We start from the raw sequence: 18689 nt of genomic DNA, 5'->3' as shown, positions 1-18689 counted from the left end.
TGTTCGCCCTCGCCCTTGAGCCGCTGGCGGCCTGGATACGATGGCACCCAGACGTGAGGGGGATTTGTTGGTCCCCTGACCACGAAGACCGCGTTTCCCTCTATGCCGACGATATTCTGCTCTATCTTACTTCACCCCGGAAGTCCCTTATAGTTGTTTGCGACATATTGACTTCTTTCGGGAGGAACTCGGGGCTAACCATTAATTGGGGTAAGTCATATCTGTATGCCCTGTGTGGGGACGTCCCGGTTCCCCCGCGGAATTGCCCAATCCAGATTGCCCGGGAGGGTTTCCTGTATCTTGGGATTTATATCTCTGCCGACCCAACGGTGCGGTATGAGAGGAACCTGCTCCCTCCGCTGGCGCGCCTGCGGCGGGATGTGGCGGGCTGGCGGCGGTTGCCGCTTTCCCTCCTTGGCCGTGCGGTGCTATTCAAAATGATGTCTCTTCCCCGTTTTCTCTATGTCCTGCAGAACACCCAGGAGCTGGTTCCGGCCAGCTACTTTCGGGAGGTTGAGAGTCTGCAGCGTTCGCTGCTGTGGGACGGCCGCCCGCGTATAGCGATAGCAAAATTAACTCTCCCTTGGTACGACGGGGGTATCGCGCTTCCCGACATCCGGAGATACTATTGGGCCTCCCAACTAAGCGCGATCAATCATGGAGTCTACGGTCCGGCGCTTGGCCCTGGCTTTGCTATGGACCGGTGGTTGCTGCGGGGTGGTGGCTATTATAGAGCACTTTATTCGAAGCCATCGGCTGGGTCCCTCACAGGGCCGACCGGGGTGGCGGTGCACGTGTGGAAGACAGTCACGAACTCCCTGGGATGGAAGGATAGGCTCACCCTCGCCACTCCGTTGTATGACTCGGACATGTTGGGGTACCTCTGGCACTCTAAGGGATTCGACAAATGGGATCTGATCGGCATCTCCAGGGTGGGGGACATGCTGACCAAGGGGCGGATTAAGTCGTTCGATGAGCTGCGGTCGGAATATGCGCTTGAGGGCACGGAATACTTCCGGTATGCGCAAGTGCGCCATGCGCTGCAGTCGGTCCTCGTTCAGGGGGAAAAGGTGCCTGAGTCCTCTCCATTGGAGGACCGGATCCTGGACGGCCATATGCCGGAGAGCACAATCTCCCTAATTTACAAAAAGCTTGTGAACGTTCGGACCGATCTCCTCCTGGGGGTGCGGGACCAGTGGACTAGAGACGGCCTTGAGCTGGACGATGAGGATTGGCAGTACGCGGCCTCCTCTCCTAAGGAGGTCGCAATCCCCGCCAGGTTGCGACTTGTCCAGCTTAAGATACTCCACAGAGTCTATGTCACTGGGCCCCGATTGGTCCATATGGGTTTTTCCGAGGACGGGCTGTGTAAGAGGGGCTGCGGGATGGTGGGCATCTTTCTGCACATTATATGGGAGTGTGGTGTGATTGCGGAACTATGGAAGCGGATTCACGTTGTTATGCAGGAGGTCACGGGCATTGTATTGCACCCAGAAGCGCGGCGCTGTCTCTTGAATGTGTGGGGTCCTACAGACTACGACGCGGCGCAGACTCAATGGGTGACCCTAGGTAATATGGTGGCTAAGCGAGATATTGCAAGATTGTGGGGATCCCCTAGCCCTCCCACCCTGGATGCTTGGAAGGACAACATGGACTGGTGCATGTTCCGGGAGAAAACGGTGTATAGTGCGCGGGGTAGGCCCAAGAAATGGCATAAGGTATGGGGAGGTTGGAACCAGTATAGGGGGTACATATGTTTGCCTCCTGCCACTGAACCACTAGAGGAGCAACTTTCCCCCTAGCCTCGCATCCGACTTGGGTATCTCTGATGCACCTCTGCTAGAATGTTAGCGCCTCTGCTTCTCCCTCCTCCTTTCAATCGGTGGCTTGAACTGATGTTGGAAATGGGGCCGCCCCCTCGCTGGGAGCTGACGCGAACTTATGATGTATATTGCCTTGCTTGTTGTGTTCATTTTAAAAAATTGGAACCTTTGTTTTTATCCTGTATGAGAGCTGTAGATGACTGCACGTGTCGATTGAGGAGCTGCCGAACCTCCGGGTTGTCGGCTGAATAGCTGTGTATCTGAATTATACGAATAAAGGTTTTTACAAAAAAAAAAAAAAAGAATTGCATGAAGGTTATGCCTCCATCTACCTCTGTATGAGGGCCTTTGCATATAAAGAAAATGTGTTCTGACTAACCCAATCATTGATAGTTACTTTGGTCATTTAAGTCTTGAAAAGCTACGTTGACCATGTTAAGATTAAAACCTGTGACTCACCCTTAACCCAGTGAGCTATTTTATTGGCTTTCATTGTAATATCAGGCTGTGTGGTTTGTATGTTTTAGCTCTCATGTCCCTTTCTTTCTTTCTAGGTCAGTTTAGAGGAAGAAGGTGAACCTGAGGAAGCGAGGGAACCCCGAGTTCGAGACACGCCAGAGGACATCATCTTTGAGGCTGCAGTGAATACCATTGCTTTTCATCCTACTCAAGATATTTTGGCTGCAGGCGATCTTGATGGAGATGTTTATGTGTAAGTGTATTTTTTGTGCTGTAAAATAATACTATAATCTGCTGCAAAGGTGTACATCTTCATTTACCTTCACTTGTGTTTCTTGGTATCAACTGGAGCATTGTATTTAAATATTTAGGCCAACTCTCCAGAAGGATAATGATGGAGGCATTTCGGAGAATCAGACTAGAATGGGAATGGTTTAACCTGTATTTCCGTGAAAGAAAATATGTAAAGGAATTTGGAAAGAGCTTGGATGAAAACACTCAGGTGTTTAAATTAATGCAACGAAAAAGGTTCTGTTTGTTTAGTGCGTGAGTACTCGCAAACATTTTCAAAGGGGCCAAAAGCTATGGTATGGGAGTATGGGATGTGACTGAGAGCCATGTGGTTCTAGAGGGAGGCCGATGACTACAATAAATTGTGCACAGAGCACAGTTCTGGCTGTTTAGTCCCCCCCCCCCCCCCCCCCACACCCTCTAAGTAAAGCCCTGGCTTTAAGAGCTATAGATCTGCGCAGACATTAAGTGTATTAAATGTGATTAGCATATACTATCTTTGTTTCTATCCTTTTATCTCCTCTTGTAGAGTAGATTTGAGGGCTCCTGATCATTGGCCTTGGTGAGTACAAAGGGAGTTCTTTGATTATCCTAATGGAATTTAAATACTATTTGAAGACCAATCAGCAGTATCCACCCCAGATGCTGCCAAGGATGCATCTGCTGACCCATAATCCATAGACGAGGCTTCACAACCTCCTGTTGTCTCCTAGAAGAAGATTCAATAAATTTAATGAGTACTGGAAAAAACAAGAATTGACTATGGTTGGCAGAGACCTCCATCTCATACCCCCCAATAGAAGCAGTCCAGTGTTTACTTTTTGGACCTGACTCTAGGAGGCTTTACATCTAATCCTAGCTATACCACTTTACAACACAGATAGATAGTAAAGACTCTATTCAAAATGTGGACATGTCTCCCCTTTCAATGTGGAGGGCAATACTTGGATTTAACCATGCTATCACCCCATCCTGGTTCTGGTGGAGTAAGAAAGCTGGAAACAGTGAAACAGAAGACATAGTTTTAATCCCAGTCCCCCTGTGTGACCAAATTGTATTCTTTTCATTTATCACTTTCTGAGTTTAATCCTATGCTCCTATTTCGAAAGATTGGAATTCTGACGCGGCTGAATAGAAAACCTGAGTGGACCCCACCACAAATTGGATATTACCCCCAGAAGGCAGAACCAATTCACGTAAACTGCTCAAACAAATGTGGGAAGGTTAAAGACCATGAAACATGCAGTCCGGCCTTGCATTCTTGGTTCTCCTCCTTAACCAATGTGTTTCTCCTTTGTCTCCTTCTCTGCAGTTATGTCAGAACTTTGAAGCGAGCTCTTACATAAAAATACACCACCAATGCCATTTTCCAAGGACAAACCCACAGCACACTTTTTATTCATCAATGATTAGGATTTATTCATATGGTCATGGATAAAGGGGAGAGACAGCTGGGCTGTCACTATCCCTGATCTAATGAGACCGAATAACACACTATTTAGCTGAGTAGACAGCTCAGTGGGTTGAAAGCTGACTGAAGGCAAATGCAGTGACCAGGTGGTCACCAATTTAAATCCCAGCAAGCCAGGCTCAGCCTTTCATCCTTCCTAGGTTTAGTAACTAGATTGTCAAAAATTGGTCCAACAGCAGGAAAGTGTTTCTTGTTCACCAGCTGTTCGCATAAGAAAGGGCAAGTTGCCCACAGGGGGTACTTTGAGTATCCCTGGTTTAGTGGAAAACTTTCTTTTAAAACTAGAGATCACAATAGGAAACCTGGCTAGTTTCATGAGTAATATGAACAAATATTCTGTCCAAAGAAAGAGGAGCGAATGCATAGAAAAAGTTCACAGCTAAAGTTAACTCAAAAGAAAGTGAAAAAAAACAAGACCTGGGACAAGCACAGGAGGTCAGTGTTACGAGGAAAGATGAGACTACTCTGGAGATTCAGCTGGAGCTGGAGACTGTATAGTCAGGTGTAAAGTCAACAGGAAAACGGGAAAAGTGGACCCGACATGAAGTACCTTACATGCTATCAAATCTCATATGTCTATACTTCAGATGTTTGGTACTACCTACAGATTTAGTGTAATACGCATACACTGTTGGCTCAAAGTTCCTATTTTCCATATATATTATAAGGGAGTCGTTTAAATTTTCTGCAGATTATCACCCTGGATTAACTTCTTGTGGCATACCATTAAAGTCATGTTGACTCGTTGCTTTGGATATTGGGAGTGTGTGTCAAATATAACCCACACATTGTAGGGAAAAAGGTTGGAAGTAGACAGAGTAAAGCCTACTGGTTCTAGGCTCTTTGATCACATGAAATAGTTACAGATGTTATTCCGAAAGAGAATTCACTAGAAATGTTCCAATGTATTTTTCAACCCTCATCAAAGTAGCTGTACGAGCCAAAATCAAAAGCAGTTCCGAATGATAAATATGACATGTGCTGTCATTCTGAGTATTGCATGCTGTATTCCTCATGATAAGCAATCATGTAGTTTTCCGGATTAGCATTTCAGTTCAGGGAACTTTTCCCCATTGCGCTCACACATTTGTGATAAATACAGAGAAGCAATTGCTATTCATTATGGAAGATATCTTTTTTTATTCTGGTGAATTAGTTATAGTAGAACAAGGAGAAATGAGTTTTGAGTGCAGCCTCATCATTTGACAACATTGCAGAATAATGTATAAATCACTTTAGCTTCCTTTGCCACAAATTTGCCAAAACAGAGAGTGCTTAAAGCAGCTTAGTGCCATTATAAGTAATGTTTTGAAAAAACTGGAAATTTATGTCTTAGCTTGTAACATTAATATAAAAAAAAATGAGAAAAGCCTAATTGAACTTTTGTACTCCAAAACATTTAAAGCCCCTAGCATATCAAGAACCCTTTTCGCTGTCATGAAAGACTTGCGTGAACCCCAAGTCACACTTCTTCTGAATTTTCATCTGCTGTTTGCTGTAATTTTAAGGCTGATTTTTTTGTTTGTAAAATCTAAACATTCTTTGACCAACTTTCTACGTTTGTGGAAGATAAACATCTTTTATACTCTTTGCAAGATGGGTTTCCACACTGGTCCTAGTAAGGAAATTACACTGCTCTCAGCTTTGGATGAGTTGGGCTGCTGTTCAGACACCAGTATGCCAGTCGCCCTCATACTTTTGGATTTGTCGGCGGCCTTTACACAATTCACCGTAAAAGCCTACTGTCTAGGCTCCAGGATTTTAGAGTTGGAGGCCTTGCTTTAGCATGGATGTCTGATATTTTTTTTTGTCTCACTGTTCTCGATTACCTTTACACCTGTACATCTAGACCACATTGATCCATTTTATCCCCTTATTGATAATTATGGCGTTGGTATCTGTCCAAAGGTGATACTCAAGTCATTTTAAGGACATCTGGCGATGATCATTCCTCTGCTGCCTAACTTAATGAGTGTTTTACCCAAGTGTTTCACTGGATGAGCACAAATCAATTAAAACTGAATGGAGACAAAACTGAAATTTTGTGCCCCGTCCTCTTTTCCTTCTGGTCTGATGTACTAGCACTCCAGACTAATCTGGCTCCTTGCATAAGGAACCTCGGTGGTCAGCTTGATAGTTTGATAGCTTTGTCAGGTTTTCCTACTTGTCAAAAGAGTGACTTTGACAGGTCTGTGCAGCAGGGTTCAAGCTGCTGCTGTCAGGCTTTTGAGGGTAGGCCTGAAGCCATGTTTTCAATACCACTGTGCTGCAGTCTACAAGAGGCATGTAACCCTTTATGCCATGAATGCACTTATGCCCCATATACTATATCCTTATAGGAAAATTAAATGTGCCAATCCGGTTTAAGCCAATCTCAATATAGTTTAGCGGTCACAGCCCATATACCAGGCACAGGATAGAAGAGTCCCAGTTTTAGAATTCAAGATTACTAGCAGACGAGTCAGTGATCTGCTTCCTGTCCTGCGCAGCTCTGCCTGTTCGCTGCTATCCCTTGCAGGCTCTCTGACCCTCGCTGCTAGTGGGTGGAGGCCCTCCTTCACCCGCAAGCTTCCATCTGCGCCTCATCCCTGGTAGTCTAGTGGGGATCAGCTTTGCTCTGCTGCTGGTCTGCCTTCTGTCCTTTTGCTTTACTGCCCCTTTGCACTCTTTTCCTGTTTTTCACTCTGCACCATTTTTTGCTGTTTTTCAAGTTTTCACTCTTCTCCTCTTTCTTCGCGCCGTGCCCGTGCTCGAGCCCCACCCCTTCCTAGCGCTGCGTTTTCTGCTTCCTGCTCTCACTACTTAATGGCGACTGCTGCGCGGCCATGCCCAGTGCCACGGACCCTCGTTCTTGGACCTTCTACCGATACGATGCCAATACCTTCCTAGTACTCAACACTGGACGCCTCGCCGCCTGCCACCTTGCGTCATCTAGGACACCCAAGGACCTTTCTCCTGCTGAAACTTCTGCAGCACTCTCACCCACCTCCGCACTCCAGCTCCGCCTGCCGTCCTGGCAGTTCCATAGCACACCTTACTGGCTCAGCTGCATCCTCCTCAACACGTGCTCCATCCACAGACACGCCACAGAAATATGGGACCTCCTAGATTCCCTCTCCTCTGACATCGCCTTCCTCATGGAAACCTGGACAAACTACGGCTCAAGCTCGGAGATCCCCATCGTCATTCCTGATGGATACACAATCACCCGTAAGGTTTGCACCAACCAACCCGGAGGAGACATCGCCATCGTCCACAAGAACTCCCTTCGCCAGACCACCCACTTAGACGACCCGACAGCTGCCATGGAACATTTCCACTTCCAGACCAACCCCAACACCACCCTCCGTGGGACCTTCGTCTACAGACCTCCGGGCCCCCGCCCGCCCTTCACCGATGCCATTGTCGACTTCATTGCTCCCCAGTCTCTCGCATCATCCGATTACCTTCTACTCGGCGACTTCAACTTCCACCTGGTCAACCCCAACGACCAGAGCACAACATCCCTTCTGGAGAACCTCGCCAACATCGGACTCAAGCAGCTAGTCACCTCTCCGCTCCATGCAGCATAACACTGTGCGACCCCGTCTTCTCTACCAGCGAAAACATCACTTACAGCCACACCTCTGAACTTCTCTGGACTGACCATCACTGCGTCCACTTCACCTTTACCAAATCCACCGCACACCAACACACCCACCTCCCCCCGCCGCAACTGGTACAAGATCACTGAAGAACATCTTACCACCTTCCTCAGCACTAACATACCGCCAACATCCACAGACACCCATACCTCAGCACGCAACCTCCACCAATGGATCTCCAACTGCTCTGGTGCGCTGGCGCCCCTCAAGATAGTACCTGGCAAGCAACAATCCAAGAAAGCCAGCTGGTTCAGTCCCACCCTCCACAAGTCCAGACGCACATGTTGATGGCTTGAGAAGAGATGGAGGAAAAACAAACCCCAGGAAACACATGCAGCCTTCAAAGCCGCTGCCTCTGCACACCACACCCTCCTCAGAACTGCAAAGAAAATAGCCTTTCAAGTCAGAATTAACACCAACACACACAACAGCAAAGAACTCTTCGCCATCGTCCAGGAGTTCACCAAACCCAACAGCGAGACCACAGAAGTCCCACCCTCGCAAGACCTCTGTAACTAACTCGGCACCTACTTCCACCACAAGATAAAGCAGATTTACGACCGCTTCAACACTCAAGACCTACCCATCAGCCCTGCCACCACCTCACGAGACGCCGCCGCCCCTCAACAGACTCTGCTCAGCTGTACCCCGCTCACCACAGATGACACTCGCAAGACCATTCACTCTGGATCCCCCTTGGATCCAAACCCACAGCACATCTTCCACAGAGTCGCCACCACCATTGCCCCTGAACTGCCCCGCACCATCTGCTGCTCCATTGAGACCGCCACCATCCCCAATGACTGGAAAAACTACCTGCTGAAGAAACCATCAGCTGACCCGACAGACTTCAAGAACTTCAGACCCATCTCCCTGCTCCCCTTCACAGCCAAGATTATCGAGAAGCCATCCACGCCCAACTCTGAGTTCATCGAAGCCAACCATGTCCTGGACTCCTCTCAATCCAGCTTCCGAAGCAACCACGGCACCGAGACCGCCCTACTCTCCCCCACTGACGACATCCGCTCCCTCCTAGACTGGGGAGAATCAGCAACCCTCATCCTCCTCGACCTCTCAGCCTCGTTCGATACCGTCTCTCACTGCACCCTAATCACTAGACTCCGGGATATACGACAAAGCCCTGTACTGGATCTGTTCACTCCTCACCGGTAGAACACAGCAAGTCAGACTTCCTCCGTTCCCCTCAGAACCCACAGAAATCAGCTGTAGAGTGCCTCAGGGCTCCTCCCTGAGCCCCATGCTTTTCAACATCTACATGGCCCTGCTCGCAGCTATTGTCAGGAGCTACGGACTCATCATAGTTTCCTACACCTATGACACCCAGCTGATTCTTTAACTCACCAATGAGCCCACCACCATTAGAAACAACTTTTACAACAGGATGAAGGCCGTGGCCACCTGGATGAGAAAAAGCTGCCTCAAGCTCAACTCGGACAAGACCGAAGTCCTCATCCTGGGCCCAACACAGAAACGGTGTTGGGAAACAGTCACTGGATGATGTCATCAGTGATGTCATTTGAGATGTCATCAGGGATGTCACTGACCATGTCATGAATGATGTAGTATGTGATGTCATCAGCAGTGCATTGGGAGGGCGCGAGTTATAGTTAGCTCAGCTAACTATAACGGTCAGATTTCTCTGGTTTTGTACGAGTGAAATGTCCAACTAACTATAACGTCCCTGAAACCTGTGGTTTTTTCAGTGAATGTCTAAGGTTTTTTTAAATGCTAATTTCTAACGATAACGTCCCTGAAACCTATGGTTTTTTCAGTGAATTTCAAAGGTTTTTTAAATGCTTATTTCTAACTATAACATAGCAGTCGCATTTGCAGAGTGGTGGAAAAAGGTGAGCGTGGTCTCCGAACACCTCTTAGCAATCCCACTGTGTGAGATTTACTGGCGGTAACAGGAGGGGTAGTTAGCCCCCAACGTCAACCTTGGGGGCCAACTACCCCTCCTTTTACCTCCAGTAAGTCCCACAAAGCAGGTTTGCTAACTTCTCATACTAGGCCACGCCCCCTTTCTCCACCACTCTGCAAATGCGCCCCCTGGCGCATTTTAAGTTGGGGGGGATTAATTCCCCTTGAATACTGAGGGTCCCTAGCCCACCAGGTATCTCCAGTGAGCGCCACACAGCTGGATTGCAGAGAGGTGGTCTGAGGCCATGCCCCCTTTTTACACTACTGTGCAAACGCGTCTCTTGGCGCATGGCTGCTTGAGGGATGAAGTCCACTTGGGTCCTGAGGTCCCCAGGACACAAGAGGACCTCATTGCCCCACCACCAGTGCGCCAAGAGGCGCGTTTGCAGAGTGGTGTAAAAAGGGACGAGGCCTCGGACCACCTCTCTGCAATCCAGCTGTGTGGTGCTTATTGGAGGTACCTGGTGGGCCATGTTGTCCCCAGGGACCCTCAGTATTAAAGGGGACTAAATTCCCCAACTTAGAACGTGCCAGGGGGCGCGTTTGCAGAGTGCTGAAGGGAGGGGGCGGGGCCTCCGGCGAGTTGCTGGTTTCTTTTTTCTATTGTATGGGAGGGGGGCTGCGTGGCCCCCCTTCCCTGGTCCTCTTTTGGCCCCAGGGACGCCATCCCCCGGGGCCTGGCAGCCTTGTTTTTTTCCCCCAAAAACGTTTTGGGGAGGGGGGCCGCGTGGCCCCCCTCCTTAGGCCAATTATGGCCCCGGGGACCCCGTCCCCCAGGGCCAGCCTTTCCGTGGTTCCAAAAAAAATTTAATTTAATTATTGGGGAAGGAGGCCGCATGGCCCCCCTCCCAGGCCACTTCTGGCCCCGGGGACCCCATCCCCCGGGAGCCTGGCCTTACCGTTGCGAATCATGGGGGGGATCCCCAAAGACCCCATGGTCCCGCCAACTCCCCGCCTCCTGCGGGAGCCGGCATTGCTGTTGAGCAAGGGGAGCTGCTGACATGCAGCTCCCCTTGTTTAAAAGCAATTCTGATTTGCTTAATTGAAGCAAGAGCAGGTTTTCTTGCTCTCGCTTCAGTGAAGCAAAGCAGAGTTTGCTCCCCCCCCTGCCATAGCAAACAGCAATGTCCCGGCCAAGGGACATTGCAGGAGCCAGCCCTGGGGGGTGGCGGTCCCCAGGGCCTCCCTTAATTTACATAGCCCCGGGGAGGTGGTGTTCCCCGTGGCCGGGGGTCCGCTACGGACCCCTGCATTTCAAAGTGTATGTGCCCCGGGGAGGTGGTGGTCCCTGGGGCGTGTGGGGAGGCTCTTGCCCCCACACATCTTTAAAAAAAAATTTAAACAGAGCCCTGGGGAGGTGGCTGCGGGGGGCCGCGCGCCCCGCGCATACAGTTATACAGTGCCCCAGGGAGGTGGCGGTCCCCGGGGCAGCGTGGGGGGGTCGGGACCCCACCATGCATTCACTATAGAAGAAGCCCCGGCGAGGTGGCAGTCCCCAGGGCTGTGGGGGGCGCGTGCCCCCCTCACATAATTATCATAGCCTCAGGGAGGTGACGGTCCAGCGGGCCCCCGCTATATAATTGTGGCATTGCCCCCAGGACCTGGCCCATCCGGGGCTCATTTAAATGAAGCGCAGGAGCCCCCGCTTCATTTTCTTTTTAGTTTTGGCAGGATTCGGGCACCCAGCGTGAATTCTGGTGATTTTATTTTTTTTTTAATGCTTTTTCTGACCCTGGGGGTCCCTATGGGACCCCCCTGACCAGGCCTAAGGGGTCAGGGTGCATCTACCCTGCCCTCTTTTCTTGTTTTTAACCTTTTTTTCTCTACTTTCTTGTGACTTCGTTGCCGAGTCACAAGATGGCTGCCAACGAATTCTGGTTTAGAGTGTTGGCAACCAATCAGAGTGAAGCTCGTAGCCAGGAAGAGTTGCGACTCCTCGGTGCTCAGATATCGATATATTTCTTTTTTTAATTTCTCAGGAACTACTGAACGGATTTACCCATTTAAAAAAAAGGTCGCTTTCTGAACCAAGGGCTACCTTTTTGCCAAATTTGGTGTAATTCCGTTCAGCAGTTCCGGCTGTAGCCGTGTCTAATTTCCTATGGAAATTTAACATGGGGAAAATGTGTTTTGGAACCCCCCTTTCTTCTCTGCCCCCGCTTCACAAATCACCCCGAAATTTTCAAGACAGGAGCTGACCGGAGCGCACCATTAGTTTTGAAATTTTCGCGAAAATTTGTCAAACGACGCCAAAGATATTGGCAAAAGAAAAAATGCTTTTTGAATAGAAACAAGGTCCTAACTAGAACGACCTACTGAAGACTAGCTCTGCGTAATTGGCCTCAGGCACGCCATGGAAGCACCCACAGCGCCTCTTTGGTTACACCTCGTGCCAGCCCTTATCTAACTCAGAAGCCACACCCCTCCCCTGTGGGCATCGGGTGACCTCGAGAAAAAAACAACAAAGACAGTATTTTAGTGTCTGGCTTTAGCAGAGTGGGTCACTCTGCTCACGTGCCGGAGTCCTGCGTGGTGATGACCTTGCTAACCTGTCCCCTTCTGCCAGGTGCACGCCATATTCGATCCTGCTGCCGAGCCCTTCTGTCGTCTGTTAATGCTAAGACGATCCCTCTGATGTATCACTCTGTCACCTGCTGCTCATAAGGTATCCGCCACCATCCGTTCGCAGGGACCTGCCTCCCCCCGCCCGCGTACCCCTGCTAACATCCCTCTCAGCGCTAACGTGTCCGACCTCTCATCCTGCTAACCTGTCTCTCTCTAACATGGCCCCCCCTCACTATTTCTGCAAACGTATCCCCGCCTGCATTCTGATACTGCTAACAAGCTTGCTAGTGCCCAGATGCTCTCTAACCCACCCAGCTTGTCCCCGTGGTGATGTGTTCACCTGGCCTCTTTCCTTTTAATATTCCCGCCTGCGTCTACCCCCTGATTTAATCAACGTGTTCCGGTTCACCAGTGTGCCCACCAAGAACTAACTTTATTCTGCGCATCTTGGCCTCTGTTCCTGATAATGCGCCATCATCTGCCCTATAATTCTTCCAACATGTCTCTTTGATCACATGCCCCCAGTAGTTCATACTAATGAGTCCCCTCCTCTCTAATTCTGATCCGTCCCTGCCCTAGCTTCTAACTTTTAAACACATATTTGACCAGCATGCTCCAGACAAGCATGGGCAGAGCCGATATGTCTAAGCTTGCATTTTGAGTTCAGCTTAAAAAAATGTAGAAGCCCGCTACACGGAAAAAACACCAAAAATAATAATTTTTGTATAGAGCCTGCTATAAGATACACAATTTAACATGTGATTCAGTGTACTTTTGGGATGTAAATAGAACATCATGCATTGCAAAGCAAGCACTCCACCAGAGGCAGGATGATGCACCAAATAGCCAGTAACACGAGGAGAGGGTAATTCTCCTTAGTGAAGCCAAATCCCACTATGTATATTTTATAGATTTGGTAGCTTTAGGTTATGCCGTCAGCTGAGTTGTCAAGCCACACCTAAATGAAGAATCACCACTCTGAAGCAACTGAACTGGTCGGGCAGTGAAACTGGTCATGGCATAGACCAGAACAGCAGACTTTAAAATTCACAATACAGTCGTAAGTGGGGGCACACATTAGGGTAATAGAGCTCCTGCAGGCTAGATCAATTTAGAAACCATGAAAAAACAAACAAAGAGCATTATAGCGGATAGGTCCAACCAACTCTGTCGCAAAAGCACCTCAGTACTCTACTAGTAAATCTGAAACTGGGAACTTTACTACACACCACATACACTCCATAACACATGGATAAAAGACATAGTCATTTACAACACCATTTACAATGCCAATAGCTCTAAATTAAGCAAATGCGAGACCTATTGCATTTGAACTTTAATAAGCGTGGCGCCGTCTTCACGGACACCGAGCTATGCAATGCAATAGGTGTTGCTTTTGGTATTGTAAATAACAATGCCTTTTAATTTTTTTAAAGGCTTTGCCATTTACAATGTCAATAGCTCAAAATAATGTCATTGCGAGACCTATTGCATTGTAAATGCGTGTTTTATATCTGCTAGGACATTAAGTTGTGACCTTCGGTTTGCACTCAGATGTTACAATGTATGCATTAAGAAACGCAGCTATATTTACAGCTTCGACTTCATGATTGTGGGCAGAAGCATCCCATCTACTTGTGTCACAGCTTTGACTAATATTTGGATTTCAAGCCTTTAAAACAGGAAAGAATGAGAGAAAAGGCAAAATTGTAGCATATGTTCCATGTTCTAGGTAGTAATTCTGTATGTAATTTAATCTTTTTTCTCCTTGTGTTGCTAGATACTCCTACTCTTGCCTGGAGGGTGGAAACAAGCAGCTCTGGTCCTCTGGACATCACTTGAAATCCTGCAGGGAAGCCGCATTTTCTCATGATGGACAACGTAAGAGTCACCATGTGTCATTTGAGAAGCAGCCGTCTCAACTGCAGGTGGGGGGAAATGTCCCCTCTGTGTTGATTTCCAATGTTATGAGAACTTCATGAATGTAACGCTGGGTTTTGTACTGTGTTAGATATGTTTTTATTGAATCAAAGTAGCAGGATTAACTTATTCCTCTAAAACGTTTGGCTTCTGGCCTGGCCAGGTTAGGAGATGCTAACTGCCCCAGGAAAAGACTTTATTCATCACTCATATTACATGTTCTCATACCAGATCTGCTGTTTACTTTTTAAATTAAGTTTATGGTAGGAGTAAGGGAAGGCCTAATTTGAGTGTCACGTAGCGTATTAAATGATCTCTCAACCACTAATCTTATTCTGTATTTCATGTAAAGAGGACTCCAGATAACAATTTGAAGTGGAAGTATTTTACTTCTTACTATTGAAAGTTTAAAGGAAAATTATTTCTGAAAGATTTAAAAGTAAATTCTGACATTTCATTGAAGTATTTTTTAAGCAGAATCATTATTTTGCTTGACTGGTATGTTGCATGTTATTACTTACATGATGTGTAGAACGCACACATACCTCATTGTTTCTGCTAGTTCGATTTCGATCATACCTCAAAGCTCAGTCACTGTTTCTGAACGGACGGAGCTGTTGGTTTCATGTTCCTTATATCTAAAGCCAGATATTCCATCACTTAAGCCATTTTGGATGGTGTTGTTTCTAGTGTCAGGTGAGTGCTTTGCCCAGAACTGAAATGAATAAAACCATTCTCCTATGTCACAATCTCACTTTTTTTTTTTTTTTTGAAACCTTTATTACAGAATGCAAAGATATTCAAAGATGGGCCTACAACCTTCAGGCTGGCCGCTAGCAAACAGTGAGAGCATAAAATACAGTCATTAAACACAAGCGGCAAGTGATAAAGGTCCCAGAAGTCGAGGGAAGCATTGGCGGCCACACCGGCCGGACCCCCCAAATGGCGGTTCCATTTTTTATAAGAAACCACAAACAAATCCACAAGGCAGCAAAAGTCAAAGCAGCATTATGAGCTCCCCTGGGGAGGACCCTACCGATCCACAGGAATAGGGGGGGGGGACAGGCCGGGACAGAAACAAAGTAGACACAATGCCCAGAACCAAGGTGACAAGCAGACTAGGGAGACTGGGCCACTGCCAAGTCAGGCGTCAGCGGCGGGGTACAAATCCCGCCACGATAGGAGTTCCAGGGGCCCCACACCTTCACCCATTTCCCAGGCTTACCTCTCGCCACATACACTACCTTCTCCCGAAACATACACCAATCCATGTTGTCCTTCCACACCGAAACCGTTGGTGACCTCTGGGAGCCCCACAATTGTGCTATGTCACGCTTGGCCACCATATATCCCAGAGTCACCCACCACGTCTGCGGCACCGTATAATCAGTCGGCTCCCACACATTTAGCAGACATCTCCTAGCCTCGGGGAAACAGCGCCACATGCGTGACCGCTTGCAACACCGCATGTACACCACGCCAGAATCGCGCCACCTCCGGACATTCCCACAAAATATGGATAAAGGTCCCTAACAAACCACACCCACGCTTACACAGTCCATCCACGGCATATCCCATACGCATCAGACCCGGCCCCGAAACATAGACCCTGTGGAGTATTTTGAGCTGGACGAAGCGAAGGCGGGCCGGTATGGCCACCTCTTTCGGGGAGGCCACCGCAGACACCCAGTCCTCGTCATCCAGCTCCAATCCATCGGCGACCCATGCCTCACGAAGGCCAGTCAGCAGTCCGGAGCGATCGTTGATGAGCTTTTTATAAATCAATGAAATAGTGCCATCCGGTACATGCCCATCTAGCACTCTATCTTCCAGAGGGGAGCACTCCGGTATGGAGGCAACATCCGGGAATACAGAACACAGCGCGTGACGAACCTGTACATATCGGAAGTACTCCCTGTCCTGCAACTGGAATTCCTTCTGCAGCACATCGAACGTTTTGAATCCCCCCCTCGTCCAGAGATCGCCCACCCTGCTGATGCCTATCATGTCCCACTTCTCAAAGCCTTTCGAGGTCCACAAGCAGCCCAGTCGATCAGATGCATACAGTGGCGTCGCCCGGGTCAACCGATCCTTCCACCCCATAGCCAAGTTTGCCGCGTGCCACACCCGTACCGCGACCCGACTAGGGCCCGTCAAACGTGCGTCGAGCGATGTAGAGTAAAGCGCACGATTATAGTCACCACCCGGCAGTAACAGTTTGTCCATTTCAAAAGCCGGGTTAAGGGTGGGCCCATAAAGGCCGTGGTTTATCGCAGCCAGCTGGGAGGCCCAGTAATACCGTTTGATGTCTGGGAGGGCGACCCCCCCGTCATACCACGGGAGCGTCAGCTTCGCGAGGGCGATACGCGGCCTCCCATCCCAAAACAGGTGGCGCTGCAGACCCTCAACCTCCCGAAAGTAGCGCGCCGGGACGACGTCCATCGTGTTTTGTAAAGCGTATAAGAAACGTGGCAACGACATCATCTTAAACAGTGCCGCACGGCCGAGCGGCGAGAGCGGCAAGCGCCTCCAACGCGCCACATCCTCCTTCAGGCGCTGGAGGGGGGGGAGTGAGTTCTGTTTATATCGGGCCGCAGCGTCCAGGGTAATAAAGATACCCAGATACTTAAATCCCTGCGGAGCAACCTGGATAGGACAACCCCGCGGAAGGATAGGAGCCTCCCCCGAGAGGACATACACACAGGATTTAGCCCAGTTGATAACTAAGCCGGAGTTGCGGCCGAATGAACGCAACACATCCACTAACACAATCGGTGATTTGCGCGGGGAAGCAAGGTACAAAAGAATATCGTCCGCGTAAAGGGATACGCGATCCTCATACTCGGGGGTCCATCGGAGACCACGAATCGAAGGGTGCCACCGCAGCCACTCCGCCAGGGGCTCCAAGGCAAGCGCAAAAAGGAGCGGCGACAGCGGGCAGCCCTGCCGCGTGCCCCTGCCCAGCTCAAACGGCGCCAATACTCTACCATTCACCGCCACCTGCGCCAGCGGTCCGGAATACAACAGTTTCACCCAGCCAATGAATCCCGGGCCAAACCCAAACTTAGCCAGCGTCGCCCAAATATATGGCCACTCAAGCGTGTCGAACGCCATAGTGGCGTCCAAGGACGCCAAAATGGCTGGTTCTCGTATGAACGGGACCCTCGCGAGCACCCCGTGCAGACACCGCAAGTTAAGCGCGGTGTTGCGATGAGGGATAAAGCCGGACTGGTCCTGGTGGATCAGATCGCACACCACGCCAACCAGCCGATTAGCCAGCACCTTGGCGAGAATTTTCGGCTCCGCATTCAACAGCGAAATGGGCCTGTAAGACGTGACCCGATCCCGCGGCCTCCCCTCCTTATGAATAACCACAATAGTGGCAAGACGCTGGTCCAGCGGGAGGGAACCCGCCGACCGGGCCGCGAGGAACATAGCGCGGAGATGCGGAGCCAGCGTATCCGGTCGTAATTTGTACAATTCAATGGGAAGGCCATTAGGACCCATGGCCTTGCCAGAGGCGACCGAACGTATGGCGAGGGCAATCTCCTCAGATGTCGGGGCCGCGTCCAACGACAATTTATCCTCCTCCGAAAGGGAAGGCAGCGCAATGTCTTTAAGCAGGTCATGGGAATCCTCTTCCGAGCGGGAAGATACCGGGGAATACACCCCACGGAAATACTCAGCGAAACATTCAACAATTTCCTCCGGCTCAGTGACACACACACCATCCAGTCTCTCAATCGACGGGACCACTCGACTCGCTCTCTCCTTTTTATCCAGCCACGCAATCAATTTACCAGCCTTATCACCCACATCATACAGTCGCCCCTGTTGCTCTCTACTCAGGCCCCTGGCTGCCTCCGTGACTAGGGCCTTGTAGTCCGCCTGTTTGAGTCGGAGAGCATGCAGTTTATCATCCGTTACCCCACACTCCATACCACCCTCCAACTCAGTTATCTCAGATTCGATACGGGTCACCTCCTCCCGCTCGCGCCTCCGGGAATGGGAAATGAGGGACAGGGCCTCCCCCCGGAGTACCGTCTTAAACGCCTCCCACAAAGAAACCGCAGACGACACAGACCCCACATCGTCTTCAAAATATCGCTCAAGAGATTTAACCAAATCAGCGCGAATTGTGGGGTCATGCAGGTACCAGGAATTAATCGGGACCACCCTCCCCTCCCGCCTCGGGACAATGTCGAAGTACAACAGGAGCGGGGAGTGATCTGAAATACCCCGAGCCAGATGTCGGAGCTCCCCGACCCTCCCTGCCCGTGCTGCTGGCATCAGAACATAATCAAGCCTCGAAAGACTACCATGAGCCCCGGAATGAAAGGTGTATTGTATCAGCGTAGGGTGTTTCAGCCGCCAACAATCCACCAGCCCCAGGGTATCCAAGAGGCCAGATAACCAAGCTTGGGCACGGGGGAGATCCCTGGGAGGGTGACGATCCTCAGTTCCGGAAATTACAGCGTTAAAATCCCCCCCAACCACTAGAATCCCCTCCGGCAGGCCAAGAAGAAGGCGCCCCAAATCAGCAAAAGTAGTTGTCTGCAACCCTGGCGGGACATA

General features: G+C 49.6%; 1 protein-coding gene across 3 annotated transcripts in view; it reads left to right on the top strand.

Moving 5' to 3' along the window:
• Positions 1–18689, top strand: part of WDR55 (WD repeat domain 55) — a 191441-nt gene that overhangs the window by 103222 nt on the left and 69530 nt on the right. For all 3 annotated transcript variants that reach the window (XM_085617805.1, XM_085617807.1, XM_085617806.1), the window contains 2 exons: positions 2378–2535; positions 13975–14075. In XM_085617805.1, coding sequence (XP_085473931.1) covers positions 2378–2535; positions 13975–14075 — 259 coding nt within the window. The remainder of the gene's footprint in view (positions 1–2377; positions 2536–13974; positions 14076–18689) is intronic.

Source organism: Triturus cristatus, chromosome 7, assembly GCF_964204655.1.
Source record: "Triturus cristatus chromosome 7, aTriCri1.1, whole genome shotgun sequence".
Taxonomy (NCBI): Eukaryota; Metazoa; Chordata; class Amphibia; order Caudata; family Salamandridae; genus Triturus; species Triturus cristatus.
This window is presented reverse-complemented; position numbering and strand designations above follow the sequence as displayed.